Source organism: Onychostoma macrolepis, chromosome 02, assembly GCF_012432095.1.
Source record: "Onychostoma macrolepis isolate SWU-2019 chromosome 02, ASM1243209v1, whole genome shotgun sequence".
Taxonomy (NCBI): domain Eukaryota; kingdom Metazoa; phylum Chordata; class Actinopteri; order Cypriniformes; family Cyprinidae; genus Onychostoma; species Onychostoma macrolepis.
The window spans coordinates 25874667-25895815 of NC_081156.1; the positions used below are offsets into that span (position 1 = coordinate 25874667).

At 36.0% G+C, this 21149-nt stretch overlaps 1 protein-coding gene across 1 annotated transcript in view; it reads left to right on the top strand.

The window, feature by feature from the left end:
* epha4b (eph receptor A4b) overlaps window positions 1–21149 on the top strand; it is a 115039-nt gene that overhangs the window by 56870 nt on the left and 37020 nt on the right. The window contains exons 4-8 of the mRNA XM_058796558.1: window positions 2670–2825; window positions 6018–6353; window positions 9021–9133; window positions 12971–13133; window positions 14814–14922. Of these exons, the coding sequence (XP_058652541.1) occupies window positions 2670–2825; window positions 6018–6353; window positions 9021–9133; window positions 12971–13133; window positions 14814–14922 (877 nt within the window). The remainder of the gene's footprint in view (window positions 1–2669; window positions 2826–6017; window positions 6354–9020; window positions 9134–12970; window positions 13134–14813; window positions 14923–21149) is intronic.

Consider the following 21149-nt stretch of genomic DNA (forward strand, 5'->3'; position numbering starts at 1 on the left):
TGATAGCGCCTCACTAACAGGTGAGGTTTTCCCACCAGTGAATTTTATCAGTGAACATGTTCAGTGACAAATATTGATCCAAGTTATTGAGATTATAGTTCTGGAAGGCATGTGTTCCTGCAGGGAGAATGGAGCTGTTGGAGCCATAGACTAGCTGTTAGCACCAATGCTGGGAAACCACTTTTACTGGTGTTTAATAAGTATTCCAGCTTATTCTACTTAACCCTAACCATAACCTAACAGTCTACTAATGCTCTAATGAAAGTTAGTTGACATGTATTTACAAGTTTACTTGTAGTTAACATAATGTCTAAAGTGGATTTTATCATCTAAATAAAGTGTAACAATATATAAGAACAATTTGTCGCTACATTACTAGTTTCTAGTATAACTATCTTTTAAATTATGATAGCTAAACTAGCAGTCAAGCTAAACTTTAATATAGGTAGTCATTGCTACTTTTGCTAATAAAATGTAGCTAAATACATTGACGTTTATTTGGGCACTCTATATTTGGCATAATAATAGTAAGAAAGAAAAATAAACTAGTTATTCCTTTGAATTAAGTAACCAGTTTCACTCGAATATATGTCACAATACAGAAGAAAAGACTAGGACTGTCAAACAATTAATCACAATTAATTGCATCTAAAATAAAAGTCTGTTTATATAATATTTATGTGTGTACTGTGTCTATATATAAATACACACACATGCATATATTTAAGGAAAATTATATATTTACATATAAAATGTTTGTTTATATATAATATAAATTATATATAAATGTAAATATATACATATCAATATTTTTAAAATATATACATGTATGTGTGTATTTATATACATATATGCATATTATGTAAAAAAAACTTTTATCCTACTTTAAATCATTTTGTTTCTCAAGTGAATGTATCTTTTTAAAGAAAGGTAATATATTTGTAATGTAAAAACAACACAAATGAAAACTGGCTCCCATAATAAATCAAAGACGCAATGGAGGCTTATGAAAGTTGCACATTGTATTTCTATTCATGTTTTTTAGAGGAAAAGAGAAACAGCAACAAATGATATGAGAATGTATAGGAACCGAGGTGGAGATTAGATATTTGCGGTGCAGGGTTAGCATGCTGCTCTCTGCCGGTTGTGGATTTATGGGCGAGCAAGGGAGCTGCAGGCCTTGATTAAATCCGTGACCTTCACCACTCACACAGGCAATCAAGGCGAGGATAAATTCATCATTGCATTGATCCATCAATTGAATTGCGTTTCCGACACTAGCGATGGCTTGACCTCGGCGGCCGGCAGGATTGTCTAATTTGCTCGCGGTGCAGATTGCTAACGCTCTCGCCTTAACTGCACTGTGAATTTACGTCTCTACCCCTGAGACACACCATCACGAATCGCCTCCCTCCCACCAACATCCCCTCGACGAGTGCCAAGCAGCAAAGCAATCAAATAAATATGCTCTTTCCAATTCATTAACATTCACACGGCCTCCGAATTTAAATACATTAGAATATGCAGAAGCCCTGTGTGGTGTTTTTTACTGGTGCCTTGAGCTAGAGTGAGGCTAACACCATGCTAAAGTCATACTTGCCACCTTCATCTACTCCTCTACGTGCTCCTTCTCTCAGGCCTGTGTTTGTGAGAACACTTCGCATTTGTAAATGGGTAAAAGGATGATTTCCTCCACACGTATTTCACATGGTTCCTCAGAGGGACCAAGAAATTGGGTCATCCATTGGGGCTCTGAAGCAAACAAATGAATGTGAGAGGCAGATGTTAAAAAGATGGGAAAGAGAAAGAGAGATAGATAGAAAAGTGAATGCGAGATTGCTGTTTTCCCCTTCAGAAATGGCCGCATTTTGAGAGGAGAGTCAGGTTGCCGTTCTCTAGTTTGTAAACATAATCGTGGTGTACTCTGAGACAGGGAAATGTTGGAATTTGAATCCAGGTCTCAAGGATGTGTTTTGGTTTTGCGAAGTCCTTTAGGGACGCTCTGCTACAAGAAACTATTTGTAATTCCTGCACTCGGGCTCATTTTTCTCCACTGGTTATTTAAGTCCATGTTGACTGACCCATTTTTACAGAACATGGGATGTTGTAACAGCTCTGAAAAGGGAAAAGGAATGTGTATTTACAGCTGAAAACTATTTACTTCCTGTGCCTCTTTGAAAGAATTCCAAAAATAACGATATTTATAAACCGGTTGTTCAAATGCAGTCTACCATTGGTCAGACAAACAGTTAGTCATGACCCAAACTCATCCTACTCGCTTCTGATGGTGACGACTGGTTTTGTGTGGTTTTTCTATTGGCAAAGATGTTCATTTATGGACATGAGAGGTCAATCTGGAAGACCACCTAGATGATCTGTTAGATAATCTTTAAAAACTGGTCTACCTTTTGTTGTGTTTTGTTTTTTGTTTTATTTTCATGTTTCATTTTGTGTGTTGTTTTGTTTTGTTTTGTATCGTTTCGCTTCATGTTTTGTTTTGTTTCATGGTGTTTCACTTTGTGTTACTTAGTTTGGTTTGTTTTATTTAGCTTTTGTTTCATTTCATTTTGTTTAGTGTTTAGTTTTGTTTTTTGTTTTGTGTTGTTTTACTTGAGTGCTCTTTAAAGCTGTATGTCTAACATTTCTGTCTTCATGTTTCCGTTTTGCAGCCTGCAGGCCAGGCACCTACAAGGCCTCTTCCATGGATGCCTACTGCACCAAGTGTCCTCCTCATAGTTTCTCCCATCAGGAGAAAGCCTCCGAGTGCTCCTGCGAGAAGGGATTTTACAGAGCTGACATGGACCCGCGGTCAATGGCCTGCACCCGTGAGTGATCCAGCACTAAACCAATAAATCTGTGTTAGATAGATCATGCATGAATGTTGATGGGCAGAGAGATCCATGGATGGATGAACTGATGGAAAGAGGGGTGAAGGGATAGGTGGAGGTAATTAGGAATGCATGAATGTACTGTATAAGTGTATCAATAAATTAGATGGATGAACAAATTGTTGAAAATAAGGATAATAGGTGGATGCATGGATGGATAAAATGATGGTGAGTTAGTTTAATGGACAGTTCTAATTATGCATGGATGGACTGACAGACAGACAGATGGAAAAATGGATGGATAGAGGACAGGTTGTTTATAAGAAGAGGCTAGAGGCTGTTTTCCTTATTTATTCTTATAGACTGGGCTCAGTACATTTTCACCTCCATCACTGTCTCATCACCATACATCACGTCAGATTGGACATTTAACGCTGCGTTTACAAGACTGGTGAGGTCACCTTATATAGACCAGCATAGTGAGTCATTTCTTATATATGTGTGTTGGTGTGTGTGTGCTGTGGATTGAAGTGCGGAAGAACGAAAAAGAGAACAGAAAGAAAGGAATGAGAAAGAAAGAATACGACAGATCCTAATTAAAGGACTCATTCATCTGATAAAGGCAAATCATGCGTGCAGCTAAACATATGGATGCACTTAATGACCTTTAGTTGTAGTACATCACGCACACACTTACACACAAACTCACCTCCTACCCCAAACACACACACACACACACACTCTCTCTCTCTCTCTCTCTCTCTCTCTCTCTGCTTGCTTAAAGTAATGATAAAATAAATTAGGGCAACAGCGGTGAAATGAGACTGTTTGTACTGTATATGAAAATGATGTGCCAGGAAATAAAAATGATGTGCTAATGTGATTACTTAGAAACTAGCTGCAAATCACACATATGCATGTCAACAACATCACGTTCAGTTTATGCGCATGTCTTAACTCTTACACCTCAAACGAGACTATATATTTTTATGCCCATCTTAGTGTTTCCATCCAGCCTTTTTTATGCAGTATCCCAAAATGTTTGTTAAATCTGTTTGAAAATGGCCATTTTGCTCTTATGCTCATCAAGGTTGCATTCATTTGATTAAGAATCCACTGTTAACAGTAATATTGTTAAATATTATTACAATTTAAAGTAAAAGTTATCTATTTTGACATATTTTAAAATGTAATTCATTAACTGAATTTTCAGAAGCCATTACTCTAGTCTGAAATGTCACATGATTCTTCAGAAATCATTCTAATATGCTGATTTGGTGCACATTTCTTATTATCAGTGCTAAAACAGTTGTGCTGCTGAAATTTTTTTGCGAAATGGGATACATTGTCTTAGGATTCTTTGATGAACAGAAATTTAAAAAAACTAAAACAAACAAACAAAAAAAAAACCTCATTGAAATAGGAATGTTTTAATGCATCCTTGCTAAACAACAGGAATTAAATGTATTTTAATCATTATTCTAAATTTGTTTATACAAAATTTGTGTATAAGGGTCTTTTTTAACCCTTAAAAGAACACACTCTCTTTTATCCCAGTGGCTGGAATGACCTTTAGGTTGTGCAACATATAGACTTCTTCATCCACAGGTGACCACAAACACACACACACACACACACACACACACTGATCTGTGTCCCAGAGGAGCCCTCTCTGTCCTCCAACAGCTAGTAGATCTGGTGAAATGTCATCACCACAGACATTTAAAGCCCTCCACCCTGATCCCCTGTTTCCTCTGCTTCATTTACTCTCTCTATCCTAAAGCTCTCTTGCAGACTCTTCAAACCCTTTGAGCAGTGAAAGCAGCCATCACTCTCTAGGAATAGAGATGAGCGCGTTTGATTACTGAGGCTTTGCAAAAACAATTTGTGTCCGTGTGGAATATGTGCATTGGTGGATATTCCTATCTTATTCACTTTCCTTTGGCTGTATTTCCCTGTTTTCATCCCGCACACTCATATGAAAACTTATTTCAATGAAAAGACACCCTGCTGAACAGAGTAGTGTTAAAAAAACTTTACTGGAGTTGCAGATTTAGCAGGTTATTAAAGAAAAGACCCCATGGCAGCACTATCCAGCACCCCACAACCTGTTCAGACCTACCATTATCATGCCCTCCTTTGAATGAACGTTACCCTTAATGCACTGCATCAAGACAATATGAGAAGCATTTAATGTTAAAGTTACAGCTTAACAGCACAGGAGAACCTCCAGGTTTTTCTTCTTATTTATTTGTTCCTTGTTGTCTCAGTTGGTGTGCTTGCTTTAGTGAGAGTGCTGCACAGTATGTTTTTTCTGTTTCTGGTTGGCAAAAATGAAAAGAAAAGTGCAGGAGAAGTTGCTCAAGTGTAAGTGTTGTTTTATGAGCATTGTTTGCTAGATTTTACACTGACTTCAAGAATTGTATTTTACAAAATGTGGTCACCCAATTTATATGTCAATGTCTATGGAGAAATAGTATTGATTTGAATTTAACAATAATAATTGATTTGATTAATTTATTATAATAAATATGCAATATTTAATTTTAAATATATATATATATATATATATATATATATGCACAAATAAGATGTTTAAGATGTATTTATCTGTTCATTTTTATAGAGAAATCAAGTAATAATAACTGAATGATATTAATTGATATTATGTTTTTTTTATATAGAGAGAGAGATTTATAATTATAGAGATTTATATATTAATTTCTTTGGAGAAATTGAATGGGATATTTACCTTTAAACCCAATTTTTGTTCTCTATAAGAAAACTGATTTTGTTTGTTAATGCATAGATGTATTTGTGCATTTATTTGCCAAGATTTGTAAAGATTTACCAAACTAAGACATTGTACCAAATGTTGTGTTTTTGTGTTAATCATAATTACCAAGTGACCATTGGTCATACATATTTCAGCACCAAAAAATACGGAAAGTGTTTTATCCTCCTTTTTTTAAAGTTAATAAAATAAATATATTTTAACTTATAAAATAAATAAAAATAAATACAAATTATATTATTTATTTATTTATTTTCTTATTATATTTTTGGGACCTTTTTTGAGTCACAGCCACCAGTTGAGAACGATGTAGATTCATACAGTACAAACACAAACTGGATTTTCAAACAAACTGAGTAAATTGAAAATAACACTCTTTTATTTTTCGCTTCCAGGGCCTCCGTCTGCAGCCGAGAACCCTATCTCCACCCTGAACGACACCACTGTGACTTTAGAGTGGAGTCCTCCCAGAGACAGCGGCGGCCGAGGGGACGTCACCTACAACGTCCACTGCAGGAAGTGCGCCAACGACGGCAAAACATGCAGCCCCTGCAGCAACAGTGTCCATTTTGTACCTAGACAGTTTGGTCTCTCGATCCCTAAAGTGTTGATCACGGACCTGCTGTCCAACACCAACTACACCTTCAGCATAGAGGCGGTGAACGGAGTGTCCGATCTGAGCCCGACCCCTAAACAACAAGTCACTGTCAACATCACCACCAGTCAGACAGGTAGATTGCGTCTTTTCTTCCATGATAATGTTTAAATGTTGCTTGGTGTATATTTTTGACAGTGAAATATTATGGTTTAAAACCTAACATCAAATACGATCTGATTGACTGAAATTGTGTCACTTTGTGCAGCATTTTGCTTTCAAAACTGATAAATTATTCAAATGTTGCGTCGTGTCGGACCTGGTTAGGACGCAGTGTTATACTTTGAATGCCAAAGCTGACACAACGCTACATGTTGATAAACTGAAAACCAGCATGCCTGAGGCGATTGTTTTTCTGTGAAGAAGTCCTCATTAGATTGTCATAAACAAAACACTCTCCAAATATGATTTGAAGGAATTTTTGTAGTCAACGTGTGTGTGTCTGTGTTTCAAGAGAGGTAAACAGTGTCTCTGTTTTCAGGTTTTCCCCCTTTCTTATTCAAAATGTTATACATCCCAACCCTTTACGCTGACAGCGAAGGTTATCTTTTTTTTTATTCAATGAGATCTCTCAAAACTCTCCAGTGTTTGACAGCCCTTGCGTCTGGTGTGTGTTTGCGTTTGTGATGCAGCGTATTGTGGATTTTACCCGGCAATGTTGTTCTGTTCAAGGTCCCAGCTTTCGATATCAGACAAAGTAGAGGTTCGGAACAGCCAGAGGGTTGTTGTTGGACCAGATTGGCATTTACAGATTCCCATCTCGCTCTCTCACACATACACACAGCCTCTGTGGAAGTTCATAAGTTCATAGTAATCCAAATGCTCTAAATAATACATGTCATCGAATATGTTATCTACAGTCAGAACTCGTTCTGTGGTGCTAAAATGTGCTGAAGACGCAACTGCCCTCACAAATTTCTGTCTCACACCCCTGACGGGCTGACAGGGGTCATCAGTGCAGGCGTGTTCTCATTAAATGTGTGTTTGTGAATGTGTATATGGTGGTATTGGGCCTTGTGTAAGGCTCCGGCTGAGGTATTAAATATGTATGAAGGTGTTCAGGCTGTAGAGGGAAGCTCTTGAGCAGAACGGGCACATGCTGAGAGAGAAGCGCTTAGTGTCGGAACAGGGTCAAAGATCCCAATGATTTATACATTCAGCCACATCAAACCATGAACCAACCCGAATTCGAATATTATATAGTTTAGAGCAATTTAGGAATTAATGCGGCTCATAAAAATTCACATTTAATGGCACAATCTTCAGAATAAAACTTCCACAAAAAGTTTTCTCAGCCTGATGCAATGGGAGATACATTTTAAAGTACCACAAGCAAGTTTTATTTATTTATTTTTATTTCATTTATTTATTTATTTGAGAATGTGTTACTTGTTTCTGTGTACTAGTGTTTTAAAACACAGCAAACCAGAGCAAATCAAGAACATTTCTTTGCATTTGTGTTATTAATTAATCAATTATTATTATTATTATTATTATTATTATTGTATTGTTTTATGGAGATCAATAAAATCTTCATCGGATTTGGCCATCGGAATTTGCATGATTAATTATTAATGTAATTATTAATAGTATAATGAGCGTTTATTATTTCCATACAAATATAAAATATTTTTGGAAATTAAAAGTAGATTTGAGAAAAATAGAGTAAAAACAGTAATATTGTGAAGTATTGTTACTACAACTGTTACAATAATTTAACAAATGTTTTATATTTTAATTCATTATGAAATGTACTATATTTCTGTGATGGCAAATATGAAATATATTACTTCAGAAATCATTCTAATATGCTGATTAAGTGCTCAAGATACGTTTCTTATTATTATCAATGCTGAAAACAGTTTCTGCTTAATATTTTTATGAAAACTGTGATTCTTTGAATAGAAAATGACAGTGTTTATTTGAAATAGAAATCACTGTCACTTTTGATGTATTTAATGTGTCCTTCTGAATAAAACTATTAATTTTCTTTTTCTTTTTCTTTTTCTTTTTTTTTTATGTTATTGTATTTGTGGTTTCAATCTTTTTAAAATATTCTTCCAATAATAAATAAAATAATTATTCATTAATCACAGAAAAATGAACTGGTAAAAATGTGTAGAAACCTAAAGTGATTGTATCTGAACAGAAAATGACATTAAACGTAATTTGCGGTCATGAAGGAGTTTCTCTCTGTGTGTGTGTGTGTGTCTGTGTGTGTGTGTGTCTGTGTGTGTGTGTGTGTGTGTGTGTGTGTGTGTCTGGTGTAATTTTGAAGGCTGTTCACAGATCTCAGAGCACAGAAAAGGTGAAGGACACCAGGTGAATTTACCTCCAACCATCTGACCAAATATCAGACCCGCTGTCTCTGCTGCCATCTCCCTCCCCCTCTCATTCTCTTTCTCTGTCCGTCCTGCTGTAGTGAGAGAGATGAAGGGACAGATGAGAGAGACAGAGAAGGTGTTAGACTGTGTTCCAAGAGTGTAATTACCTGCTGTCGTGTGGCCCCCTTTGTCTCTCTTTAGACAAAGGTTTCACTTGTGTGTATGTGTGTAAAGCACTCTCTGTATGTCTGTAAGGGGATTGTGAGCTCTCAGTGGCTTTATTTTGTATCAGTAGAGGTGTAACTGGAATAAAACCATATGGGTCAAGGAGCTGCGATTGAACTGAATACTTACAGATAGAATTTTACCATTTTGTATGCACACCATCACATTGTGCTTCTGTCTCACTCTGTTTGCAGTGAATGTGATCCTGAAGGAGAGAAAGAGTAAAGACAGTATCACACTGGCCTGGCAGGGACCCGACAGACCAAACGGAGTCATAGTGGAATATGAAGTCATTTACTATGAGAAGGTACATCTACTTTCATCTCCTCTCCTTTCTTCTTCTCTCCTCTTTTATTTCCAGCTGCACTACTCTAACAGGCCGAGTTATCATCCTCACACACAGATTACACACATGCTTCTTTGACCTCCATTAAAAGCTGTAACGATTGCAGTTGTCCAGGCAGCCCTGGCATGTGTAATTGAGGGCTGAAGCATCATCGTGCCTTTGGGAATGAAAGCAATCAGTAGACCCTGTACGCCACAGCCGGCTGCTCACACACATACGCATAGCTCTTTAATTATAATGGGAGAATGAAACCAGGGTTGACGTCACCGATCAAAGAGAATACCTTCACTGTAACACACCTGTATACACAGACTCACTCACGCACACGCACACACACATCCAGACTAAAGGAAAACAAGCACACACACAGTTGTTAATAAGATTTTTTTTTTTTTTTTATCTTGAACCTGTAGTAAAATTTAACTGAGCTTTATTATATCTAATATTCTATTTTATTTTATTTAAATATTGATGTCTGATGAGATAGAATTTTATTTTTATTCATATACATTGAACAAGCTGATCTTCATTATATCCTATTTTTATTTTTAAGTTTATTATTTAAAATATTTATTTATTTAATTTGTGTATACTTTGAGCAGGCTGTACTTCATATATCCAATATTTAATTTTATTTTATTTTTAATTTTATTTTTATTTAATTTTTTATTTGCACATATTGAATAGATTGCACTTCTATCCCTAACTCAGCCTTATTTTCATTCCCATGAAATTAAATATGGCATCTCCTCTAAGATCTATTCTTAACCTGGTCACAGGCAAAAAGTTTTTATTTTATTTTTTATTTTTTTACATCAGTTCTGCACAGATGCAATCGTTTGACCCAGTCTAGTCTGGCACACATACTGATTGCTGTGCGATTATGGGATGTCAGCTCAGACTGAATGCCCAGATGGGTGTCTGGCATTGGAGATCGTGTGGTGCATGCTGTGTTTGTTGGAACTGGAACGATCCCACGCTTTCAGACACAAACCTGCTCTGCACTCCTTCATTCTGGGTGTGGTGGACAGGGACCAAGTCTTTCCCAGAACCCATTTGGTTATGGGATGCTCTTTAATATTTGGAAGAGATTTATTCATTTTGAAAGGGTGTTTTGACTGTTTTAATGACTGGTAGCTAGTGGCTGATTTCTCTGAGGAATATAATCTCTCATTTTGTCCATTCTTGATTTATATGATCAGTTTATAAGTATCATACATAGGCGTAAATCCCGGGGGCGGGGAGAGTCGCTTGTAATGATATTTTTAGGGGGACAAGCCTCAGATAGGGGGTCCTGTCCCCTAAAAATATCATTACAAGCGACTCTGTGTATTGAAAATAATATAATGGACATATACTTAAAATAATTGTGTGATTAGTAAAACAAAATAAACGCAAAAAAACGTTTTAAGTTCAGAAATGTTTAGATTCCCCCCCTCCCTTTCCTCACAGTGGTTTGGTCCACTGCCTGCTTTCCTTCTTTACCGATGCACACAAGAGTCCGGTGAGCGAGAGCAAGTTAGTTATGTGTAAGTAGGCTGTTAAGGCTATTTTATTCTCTAAACATCGGGTGAAATGATTATTTCTCTTTAATACAGATGATCATTAATAAATTAGTCATGACAAAAAAAAAAAAAAATGACATCTGATGTATTTTCTATGACCGATTATAAGGTTAACAAGCTTAATACCGTAGCTTGTCACCCACTACAACTAACACGGCGATAAGCCTGTGTGTGAACTGATAGTAGGCTAATATTGTAGACCTACCTGTTGGGTTTCGTTCAATATGATGTCAAGTGGCAGATCAGTGGGTTTAATGCGGTTGAATTAATGCGAAAGAGACATACTAGGTTTCAGACGAAAATAATAATTATAAGCCGCTTTTCCACAATCGGGCCGAACGGTTCTAAGAACGGTCAGGTACGGTTCCAGTTGTTTTTCCACGTGAGCCTGGTACGGCGCGGCACGATTACAAACCGTCCTTACAGGTACAATTTTGGCTGTATTATTTGTGTCCCCTTCAAAAATTGCTCTTGAGAAATTTTACGTTTATTGTCCCCCCCTACTGTCAGATGAAATTTACGCCCCTGGTATCATATTGCAAGATTTTTTTTCTTCTTTTCATACCTTGAATGCAAGTCGCTTTGAATAATAGTGTCAGCCAAATGTATGAATGTAAATGTAATGCATAACCAGACTGCTGACTGCAAGTAAAAATCTGTCAGCCACATCCAAACTAGCACTTTCAGCCAGCTCTTGCCATTTTTGTGTACAATATGCATCAGAGAATAAGTGAATCTGCCATGTTAAGTGTTAGCTGGCATTCTTGGTAATTACTATAAAATTAATCAACTCACAGTATTCATAGACTCACATTCACACACCACTGCAGATGTCTGACTCATGTAACTATAATCACACCAATAATCATGTCAAACAGTGTAAATTAAATCCTTGGCCTGGTCTGTTAGCACCCCAGCATCTGCCTCTCTAAAATGACTCAAAATATGATGCCTGCTGGCTACAGTGTTAACATGCTGCTGAAATAATATCCTCCATTAATCCTCTTATGTCATATTCTACGGCACAACCTCGAATTCTGCTGCTCTACATGCTGCACATCAGTGCTGCCACCCTGCCGTTCACTTTAAACAGCTTTAACAAGTATTTTAGACTGAATGGTTAACATTGTTAGCATAGCATCACAGTTAGCCTTAACAGAAGGCTTGTTAAGTTTTACAGATGTGTAATTCCATTAAATAATCCAAAGAAATTCTGTTTTTTGACTTCTCATCAAAGAATCCTAAAAAATGTATTCAACTCTTTTCAACATGGATTATAATAAGAAAGTTTCTTGAGCACCAAATCAGCATATTGGAAGGATTTCTGAAGGATCATGTGACACTGAAGACTGGAGTTCAGCTTTGCAATCACAGAAATTAAATTACATTTAATAAATATATTAAAACAGAAATCAGTTGGAATCCAGTCATGAAAACAGAATTTACTGTATAATGCGGAATGTCACTGAATTTGCCAAATTTTGGATAAATCAAAAGTTCACTTCAAAACATGATATGGACCAGTGTCTGTGAATATTAAGCCACAAAAATACTGAATACTGAATTAAGTATGAATCTTGCATGTTCTACGTGGGTCTGTGTGAATGAATGGCGCAGATGCACGATTTCGTTTACTACACACATTCTGAATCGTGTGTGACGCTCGCGGTGTTTTCAGCCTCTGCCGCCTCAATACATGAGTACATGAGCACATTAACATAATCTCGTCATATTTACCAGAATCTATTTAGCAGAAAAATAAAACATATTTCATAGGGCCTTAAAATTTAATTTTTGTTAAACATTTAATAAGTTGCTATTTAATATTGCAAGTTGCATGATTAGACATGCTTTTTGATTAATACAATTTAATTTAACCATTAAAACAGAGTCTAGAAAAATCAGAATGGAAAAATGGAATTTGGAAAAAAATAAAACAGAATTTTGGGGGAAAAAAAAAAAAAACATAGGGGATCTCATAGGGGCCCTATTATTGCTATTTTAAATATTGTATTTCTGATCAAATATATCCAGCCATGGTGAGCATAAGAACATTTTCTCTCAAATGCATTTATATCGACCCTAATCTGTTATACAGTAGTGTAATCTGCAATAAAATCGGACAGGAATGCAACTCTAAATTTTGCATAATTTTCTATCCTCAGTCTCTGAATCCAACTTAACAAATCTCACTGTAAGTGAATGTGAATGTTGCTGTGTTTTTCCATTCCAGAACCAAAGAGACCAGAACTACACGGTTCTGAAGACCAAAGCCCACACAATGACAGTGGAGGGGCTGAAGCCGGGCACCACCTATGTGTTCAGAGTGAGGGCACGCACTGATGGAGGCTATGGCAACTACGGTGGAGAGATAGAGCTGGAGACCAGTCATGAGGGTAATGATTTTATGCTTTTATCAATGGTTTCCTATTTCTTTTACTTACTTCTATATATTTGTGCGTGTTTTGTTCCTCTTTCCATTGTTGAGCAGATACTGGGAGTTTCAGGATACTGCTTTTGAAATTAATATGGTGAGCTAGTGTGTGACTTATTTACCAAACATCCTGCTTATGCTCGTTGGGAGGCGAGCACGGTGTGTGTCGCCATGTCTTGTGAGGACAAACAAGGCTGTGTTGAGTCATTGTTCCTTTGATAGGGATCAAAGAATGGAGGCACATTTTAAAAGGCTTTGGGGCATACGGTAAACACAGAGACCTTGTGGTATATTCACCTAATTTAAAGCACGCTACGGCCCAGCGAGCATCTCTGGAAGCATATCACAGAGCTCAGTGGACCTGATCTGCCAAGCTGAAAGTTAACGGAGTCCAGTATAGTAATTGCTCTTTTAATTATATGAGAAATGCTTAAGCCTTTGGCTCACAGTGACATTCATAAACGGCTTACACCACATGCATTTGCTCATACGATACACATCAGAGCAGAACAGGCAGTACTGTAAATTGCATATGTTTATGCATATGATAATGTAGAAGAATCCATTCATGAAACCATTGGCTAGTGGTCAGGTTATTATAATAGTGAATTTTTGATTATTATTATTATTTTTTATATTTGTAATTTATTTATTATTTATTTTAGTTAGGGCTGCTAAATTTAATCTGCATTTAATAGTATCTAATGGCAGTTTTATGTTTAATGCAAGTTGACTGTAAAGGTGTTCAGTGTTTTATATATCATGAATCCTACTTGCCTCTATTCTCGATGTCTTTTCTGATCTTATCTCTCATTGTCCTGTCAAAATAACTGTCAAAAAGGGCAAAATCCTTTATAATATAAAAAGAGAGAGAAATTCCTATTTAGCATATTTCATGCACCTGGTCCTGACTCAGAAAGTTGTGATCTCTTTCTGTACGTGGTGCATAACTGAGATTGCTGAATGGAGTTGAGTGGAAATCTAAATCAATTTCTGTTGCTGGAGATATTTATTTACCTGAAAGAGGCGGTTACTCATGTGTTGCCGTGCTTGATAAATGATGTATTTGTTTTGAGTAATGAGTCGATTGCGGCAGCATAAAATCCATATACTCGCCGTGAAACTTTCAAACCAAGCCTGTTATTCCCTCTGTTAACATACCTATTTGGATGGCATGCGTAAATTAGAAAAGTGACTCCTGCCTTCGTCTACATACTTAGTGGCCAAATGCAGCTGGTTCTGGTTTTTCAGAGAGAACCAAAGCAAAGTTTGACATTGAAGCTAGGCATTTAACCCTCCTTGGGGTCTAAGAGACCACATACTTGAAGAAAACATACTTTGTTGATAACATGTTCGAAGGTTCTCCGCGGAAGATGGAAAGATGAGTGAAAAAAGTGAAAGATTATTGTTATTGTTGTATGTTCTTTAATGTTAAAAAAATAATAATATATATATATATATTTTTTTTTTTTTTGTCCCTAGCTGATCACATGCCTGAATAACTTTCTTGTGTGTTTTTATTAAGTCAGAGGAACTCATTGGGGTCTTTGAGGCCAAACAGGAAGCGAAGCAATCTCAAAAAGAGAACATGAGGGTTAACACTGACGCAAATGTGTCTCTTTTTCTCTTTCTCCATCTTTAGATATGCTGGCCATTGGGGACCCTAACCAGTCCACAATCCTTGCGGTGTCCATAGCCGGAGGCATTGTGCTCCTTATCTTCCTGGTGGCGTGTTTTGTAGTGAGCGGACGGTAAGAAAAGGCTTCCTTTTAACACCATCTGACCTTTGCTTCAGTCGTTCTGTCCTTCTAAACCATCTTGGAGGAAGGTGTACTGGTCCCGAGGGCTGATATTACAGAGCAAAATAAAACACTTCTGTTCGTTAGATCTGAGAGCTGCTGTCAAATGCCGATTTTACAAGAAATTGAACCTTGAATTAGAAAATGAAGTGTGGATTCTTCCATGCCGAAGCATTTAAAAGAACTAGAACAACCCAATACAGGCACTCTGTGAGGTGTGTCTTATAGGCTCCTAAAAACCAAGAAGAAAGCGTTTGAAATTGAAGTCTGAGGAGACATTTTGCACAGCATCTTTGCTATTCAAACAATAGCTGAAGCAGAAAAGACGGTGCAGTCAGTTGGATGAGACGTACTGAGCCTATAAATTAATGCTGATAATAAATATACTCTGACTGAATTAAATAGTGGTTTCTTTCTCGAACAAAGCTCGCCCGAAGTCTCTAAAAACATTAGTATTGATCTGAGGTGATTGCCTATCATGCTGAGTGCCCTATTCAGTATTGACTAGAAAAGACCCATGTTTGCCTTCTGAGAGCATGTAGAAATGCACGCAATGGATTCGTGTGCAACAAATAATTAATCTCAAACCACTCAACTATAAACCAAAACAATAAATATGTAAGATTGGAATACACAAAACCAGAAAAAGTGGTGTACTAGAGTGATTCTCGGCAGGTTTTACTCACAACCCAGTGCAGCTTCATGCATTTCCAATTAGAGCTTTCTGTCTGGAGTGAAAGCAGGAAAAACAGAATGCGTTGAGAGAACATGCAGTGTTGATTGGTGCTCCTCAAATAACTGTAAAAGAAAAGACAAAACAGAAAAGAAGGATGGTCGATTAGTGAAGATGGCTAGTCGTCTCATGTTTTTATCTCTAATATTTTTAGGGCCAGAGTTTGAGTTTGAAAAATGAATTTAAAGACGCATATTTTCTGAAAAGAGTTTGACAGTGTGTTGTCTTTAGTGTGCTGTTGGACTGTCAGCACATCGAACTATTTCAGAAATGTTGCATCCCTAAATTCCTTTCCTTTGAGGTGTCGTGAGAAATTCAGTGCCTTGAACAATACATTTCAACACAATTACAGTCAGATTTCAAATGGCCTGCTTTGAACAATGTTCCTGGCAATGCTCACCCTTATGTAGTTTTTTGTGCAGACAATGATTTGTTTTGTCCAGTAGTTATTTAGTGTATTTGTTAAATATTTTTCAATCACTCTTCATACTCTTGCATTCAGTCTGTGCTATTTTTGTAAATATTGGTCAACGTGTATATATATATATATATATATATATATATATATATATATATATATATATATATATATTTGAGGTTTGTATGTGTATATATATATATATATATATATTTAAATAATTTAATTCAGCGGTAAATTGATCAAAATGACAGTAAAGGTTTACAAAATAATTTTTCAAATATATATATATATATATATATTTTAAACATTCATCATAAACATAAACGATCATCAATGTATAGTGAAAAAAATTAAAAAATAATAAAAATATTAAGCAGTGCAACTATTTTCTACATTGATAATAATAAGAAATGGTTCTCAAGGATCAGCAGTAATCACTGTTAAATAAAATAGTCAAATTAAATTATAAACAAGTAAATAAACTATATTAAAATAGAAAGCAGTTATTTAATTTGTAATAACATTACACAAACTTTTTACTGTACTTCTAAACAAATAAATGCATCGCTGGTGAGTATAGGAAATTTATAAAAAAATAAATAAATCTTACCGATCCCAAACTTTTGAATGCTGTTCTTATGAATCTTGTACATTCATTACGTTAAATTGCCATGTCAAGTTAAAATAGCTCAACTTAAATGGTAGACATGTCCATAATATGTCTAATTAGGGCTAATTAAATAGGGCCTACATAAGTCATTTAGACGCACTGTTGTAATGTGTTAGAAAAGCTATGTAGACTCTGAAACATATTGCAGATATACAGTCTTTCCCACAAATTTGAGGCCCCCAAATGTCTTTTTATTATTCCACTGTATGCAGGTTTGCCAGAAGATTATTCCTTTGGCTACGGGCCTCAGGCGTAAGTCTCTACTATAGCACAGCTGTCTGACATACTATAGAAAGATTATGCAAACGGTATCGTTCTTCAGAGAGAAGTCAGGCCTCAATAACCCCTGCAGGCCAGCCATGTCCCGGAGCTGAACTGTTGGCTTACTTTCAAACATTGCGAATAGTTTCATTTCATGCAGCTCAGGATTTCAGGGTGAGAGATCGAACAACATAATCACCTTACTGCTCTTCACGTCTTGGTCTGCTAAAATCCCACTTGACCTGTTGAGTCCATTTTGTTTCCTCTTACCATAATAGCTGCCAAGTATATCCATCTTTTTTTATAAGAAACACACCAGGAAAAAAGAGCAAACGAATGACAAATGAACAAACAAATGAACGAGTGAACGAATGAGTGAAAGAACAAACGCATAAACAAGCAAACATTTGAACGAAGGAACGAGCGAATTAAAAAACAAGCATTAACGAACAAACAAACAAGTGAACAAACAGTAGCAGGGTGGCTGGTTAGACTTGCAGTATTCAGCTTATTTTTCTTCATTATTTTCAATCTCTATTCCCCATACTCCTCTCTCTGTCTCTTTCTCTCTCCCTCCCTCTTTCTCCCTTTTCTGTTTGTAAAAACATGAGCAATATTTTGCTAAGGCTATGGCACCGTTAGCATATTTTTGTACTGTTGATGACTTCACCTGGCTCACAGAGATAATGCATAATTTAGAGATTTTAACATCAGCATTGCCTGCTCCACTGCTATAATACTTGTAGCCTACAAGAACGACTGAGGCTGGGATCTATGCTTTAATATAATCGTTTGAAATACAGCTAATTAGCATCATTCCCCTTGTTGAATGAAAATAGGCAAGCGTGATTAGCATACCATAAAAATGCATTTTTGTAAACAGTCATAGACAAATTCTCAGTAATAAAACTGTAAGTGCACTGGTTAATAGAAATAAAGTTTTAGTTGGAATCATTAGTGCACAAGCTATTGCTTTCTCTTATTTCCGTTCCCTGTGATCGCTTTACTTTGTGTGTGAATAAAATAGCAGCTGAGATCAAAATAAGTAAGTAAATAAATAATGCTATTTTAATTTGCTTGTTCAGTGCACCAGGGACTTACATTGGCTGACAGAATACAGAATATTTGTGGTCTTGTATATGAACAACAGGAGAAACTGGCATGTGCAACAGCAGGCAGATGGTGTTCAGTCATCAAATTCGGACTACATTTTTTTTTTTTTTAAAGTCTGTTTCCCTAAAAATCAATTAAAACACGGCAGGTGGGTGCTAACGGCTGGGAAACTCCTGCAAGTTTAGCTCTCCGACTTATCAAACATCACTGCTGCTCTCATCATTGCCAGACAATTATTTTTGTTTTCAACTTAAGAGAAAGTTGGAAAATCTATTCTACTTCCACGTCTAACTCGTTCTATCCTTTAGGATAATCTCTTTTAAGCCGTATCCTCAGTGGAGTGCCTAATTATTTGTCGTGCGCACTACACATGCCAATATTTGTCTTTTTAATTACATTTTTTATATTTTCTGCTGCACGCAAATCAAGCACATTATTTTTGAATAATTATCAATAGCTACTGTTTTTTTTTTAAATATCCAATAAATTATTCATATGAATTGCAGTATTATGCATCTCAAAGATGATTTTCCCTTATTTAAATAGTTAGGAATAGTTCAGCCAATAATGAAAATTTGCTGAAAATGTACTCACCCTCAAGCCATCCAAGATGTAGATGTGTTTGTTTCTTCATTGGAACAGATTTAGAAAAGTTTAGCATAACATCACTTGCTCACCAGTGGATCCTCTGCAGTGAATGGGTGCCGTCAGAATGAGAGTCCAATGAGATGATAAAAACCTCATAATAATCCACATAACTCCACTCTATCAATTAAAGGGATAGTTCACCCAAAAATTAAAATTATGTCATTAGTTACTCACCCTCGTGTCGTTCCAAACCCGTAAGACCTTTGTTCATCTTCGGAACACAAATTAAGATATTTTTGTATTTTAATTTTGTTTTCTTTGCGCAAAAAAAAAAAAGTGATTTTTGGACACTTTTGGAATAAATTCATTAAGATCGAGTGCAAATAATGCATTTCTACAATGGCATGAGTAACTGTAAACATTGAAAAGTATTTGCATGATTTAATGCAATTAAATGTGCATGCTTGTTCTCGAGAAAACTAATTGGAATTTTAATTTCTAGAGCTGCCATATTGTGCATCATGATTTTTCCCATTCATTTTCCCTTCTTATAATGTCTCCGGTACACCTCTAAGTGAATACTGTGTGTTTAAACCCCTCTACCACCTTTTTCAGATATAGTCTGTCATGACGGTGGAAATAATTTGAGATTTTACAAGAGATCATTCACTTATCTCCTTGATGATGCTAGTATGGCACAGATGGATTTGTCTCTGTAATGAAAGATGAAGTGCACAGGAAGATTTTCAAGCCGATCTAATCAGACAGAAGCAGCAGCTCTTTGTCAATGAGATGTTATCTTCGAAGCATCTGCTACAGGCCTTGGGTTATTCTTAAAACTTAATGATGACAGGAAAGTGTGCTTCATACGCTCACTCACTCTCATGCGAGTAGAACGTTTCTTCCAAGAACCTGAAGCTGAGAGCACTTCATGCTCTCCAACATGTTTTCGATAATTTTCATCCTCCCATTATCTGTTGAACAGGTTGTTGCGCTGCCATGTTCATAATGGATTTCTGCATAAAATGTTCAGTTTTACCTCAAGTGTGCTTGTGTGTGGTAACATCGAAGTGACATCTTTGATTGGCCAAATGGCACCAATTTAACAATTTAACGTTTGGCTCTTTGTTTTTCTGCCCTGGTATAAATGCATATGTGCTGCTAGCAGACTCACCAAAGCGCCTTTCCGTGCCTGAAATTATAGCACAACAGACATAATGTTTTAGAGCCAAAACTGCTTATAAACTGAAGAGTTGGAATGGTGAACACAAAGCTTCATAGGAGCTCAGTTTCCAAGTCTATAGCCAGCGGGCCCTTCTCAGTGCATTCTCATTTACACACACATGTGCAAACACATTCACGCACATGCTTCTCACATTCATCCAGAGGTGTAATGGTGCTCCCATCCTCTTAACGTGATGGACTGGCCTCTCACCGCAATATACTCGCTGTGTGTAAAAGCACTCTTTGGCAGCGGCACCGCTGCTATAATTGTTTCTATAGGATGGTCGGCACTATAGCTCAGTTCATTTTGAGCGGTGCGATTTGAGTAGCGACAGAAATATCGCACAGTCAGCACAAAAGAGAAGTAAACACTGAGATAATGAAAGCAAAGCAAGCTGCCACCTGTCAAGCACAATTATACAGGAAGGGAATCTTAAACCTCTTGCTAGGAAAGAGGTGACAGGCCTGTTTGTATGGATCGAGCTTTAAGCCTTCAGGGAGGGAGTGTAAATTTCCATGTACTGTAGTACTTTCCTCAGAAAATTTTGCTGAGAACAACAATAGAAAGTTAGGTGTAGGTTACGGCATTATAAGTATGATTGGTTTTCAGAGATAATTAATAATAATACTTGTATTATTATAAAATAGCATTGTTATAATTCTTTATGAAAATATTTATTAATAATAATAATAATAATTATACAATAATATTATTATTGTATAAATATAAATATAGTATTATAAAATATTAGTAGTTGTAGTATTGGTATTAGTATTAATATTATTATGCTTCATGAAAATGTTATATTACTATTTTATTACATCAATATAACATATTAATGTTGTTGTTGTTGTTATACAGTTTTATATAATGCTTTTGTTAATATTTTTCTTCAATCTGGCATTAGAAATATAACAATAATACTACTAATAATAAGATTTAGCGATATATAAAGCAATATTTTTCATTTTTCTTTTTTTTTTTTAATTATAATTTTAAAGATTGCTTTCATAATTAACTGAAAAAATAAGCTTTCACGATTTGTATCCTTAGTATTTATTATCTCTAATTAAAAGTCAACCAAAATGAACTTGCTATCACGCTTAGTCTAATTTACACAGTCGTTTTTCACCAAAACAAAGGCATGCACTTTATGTCCTTTCATTTT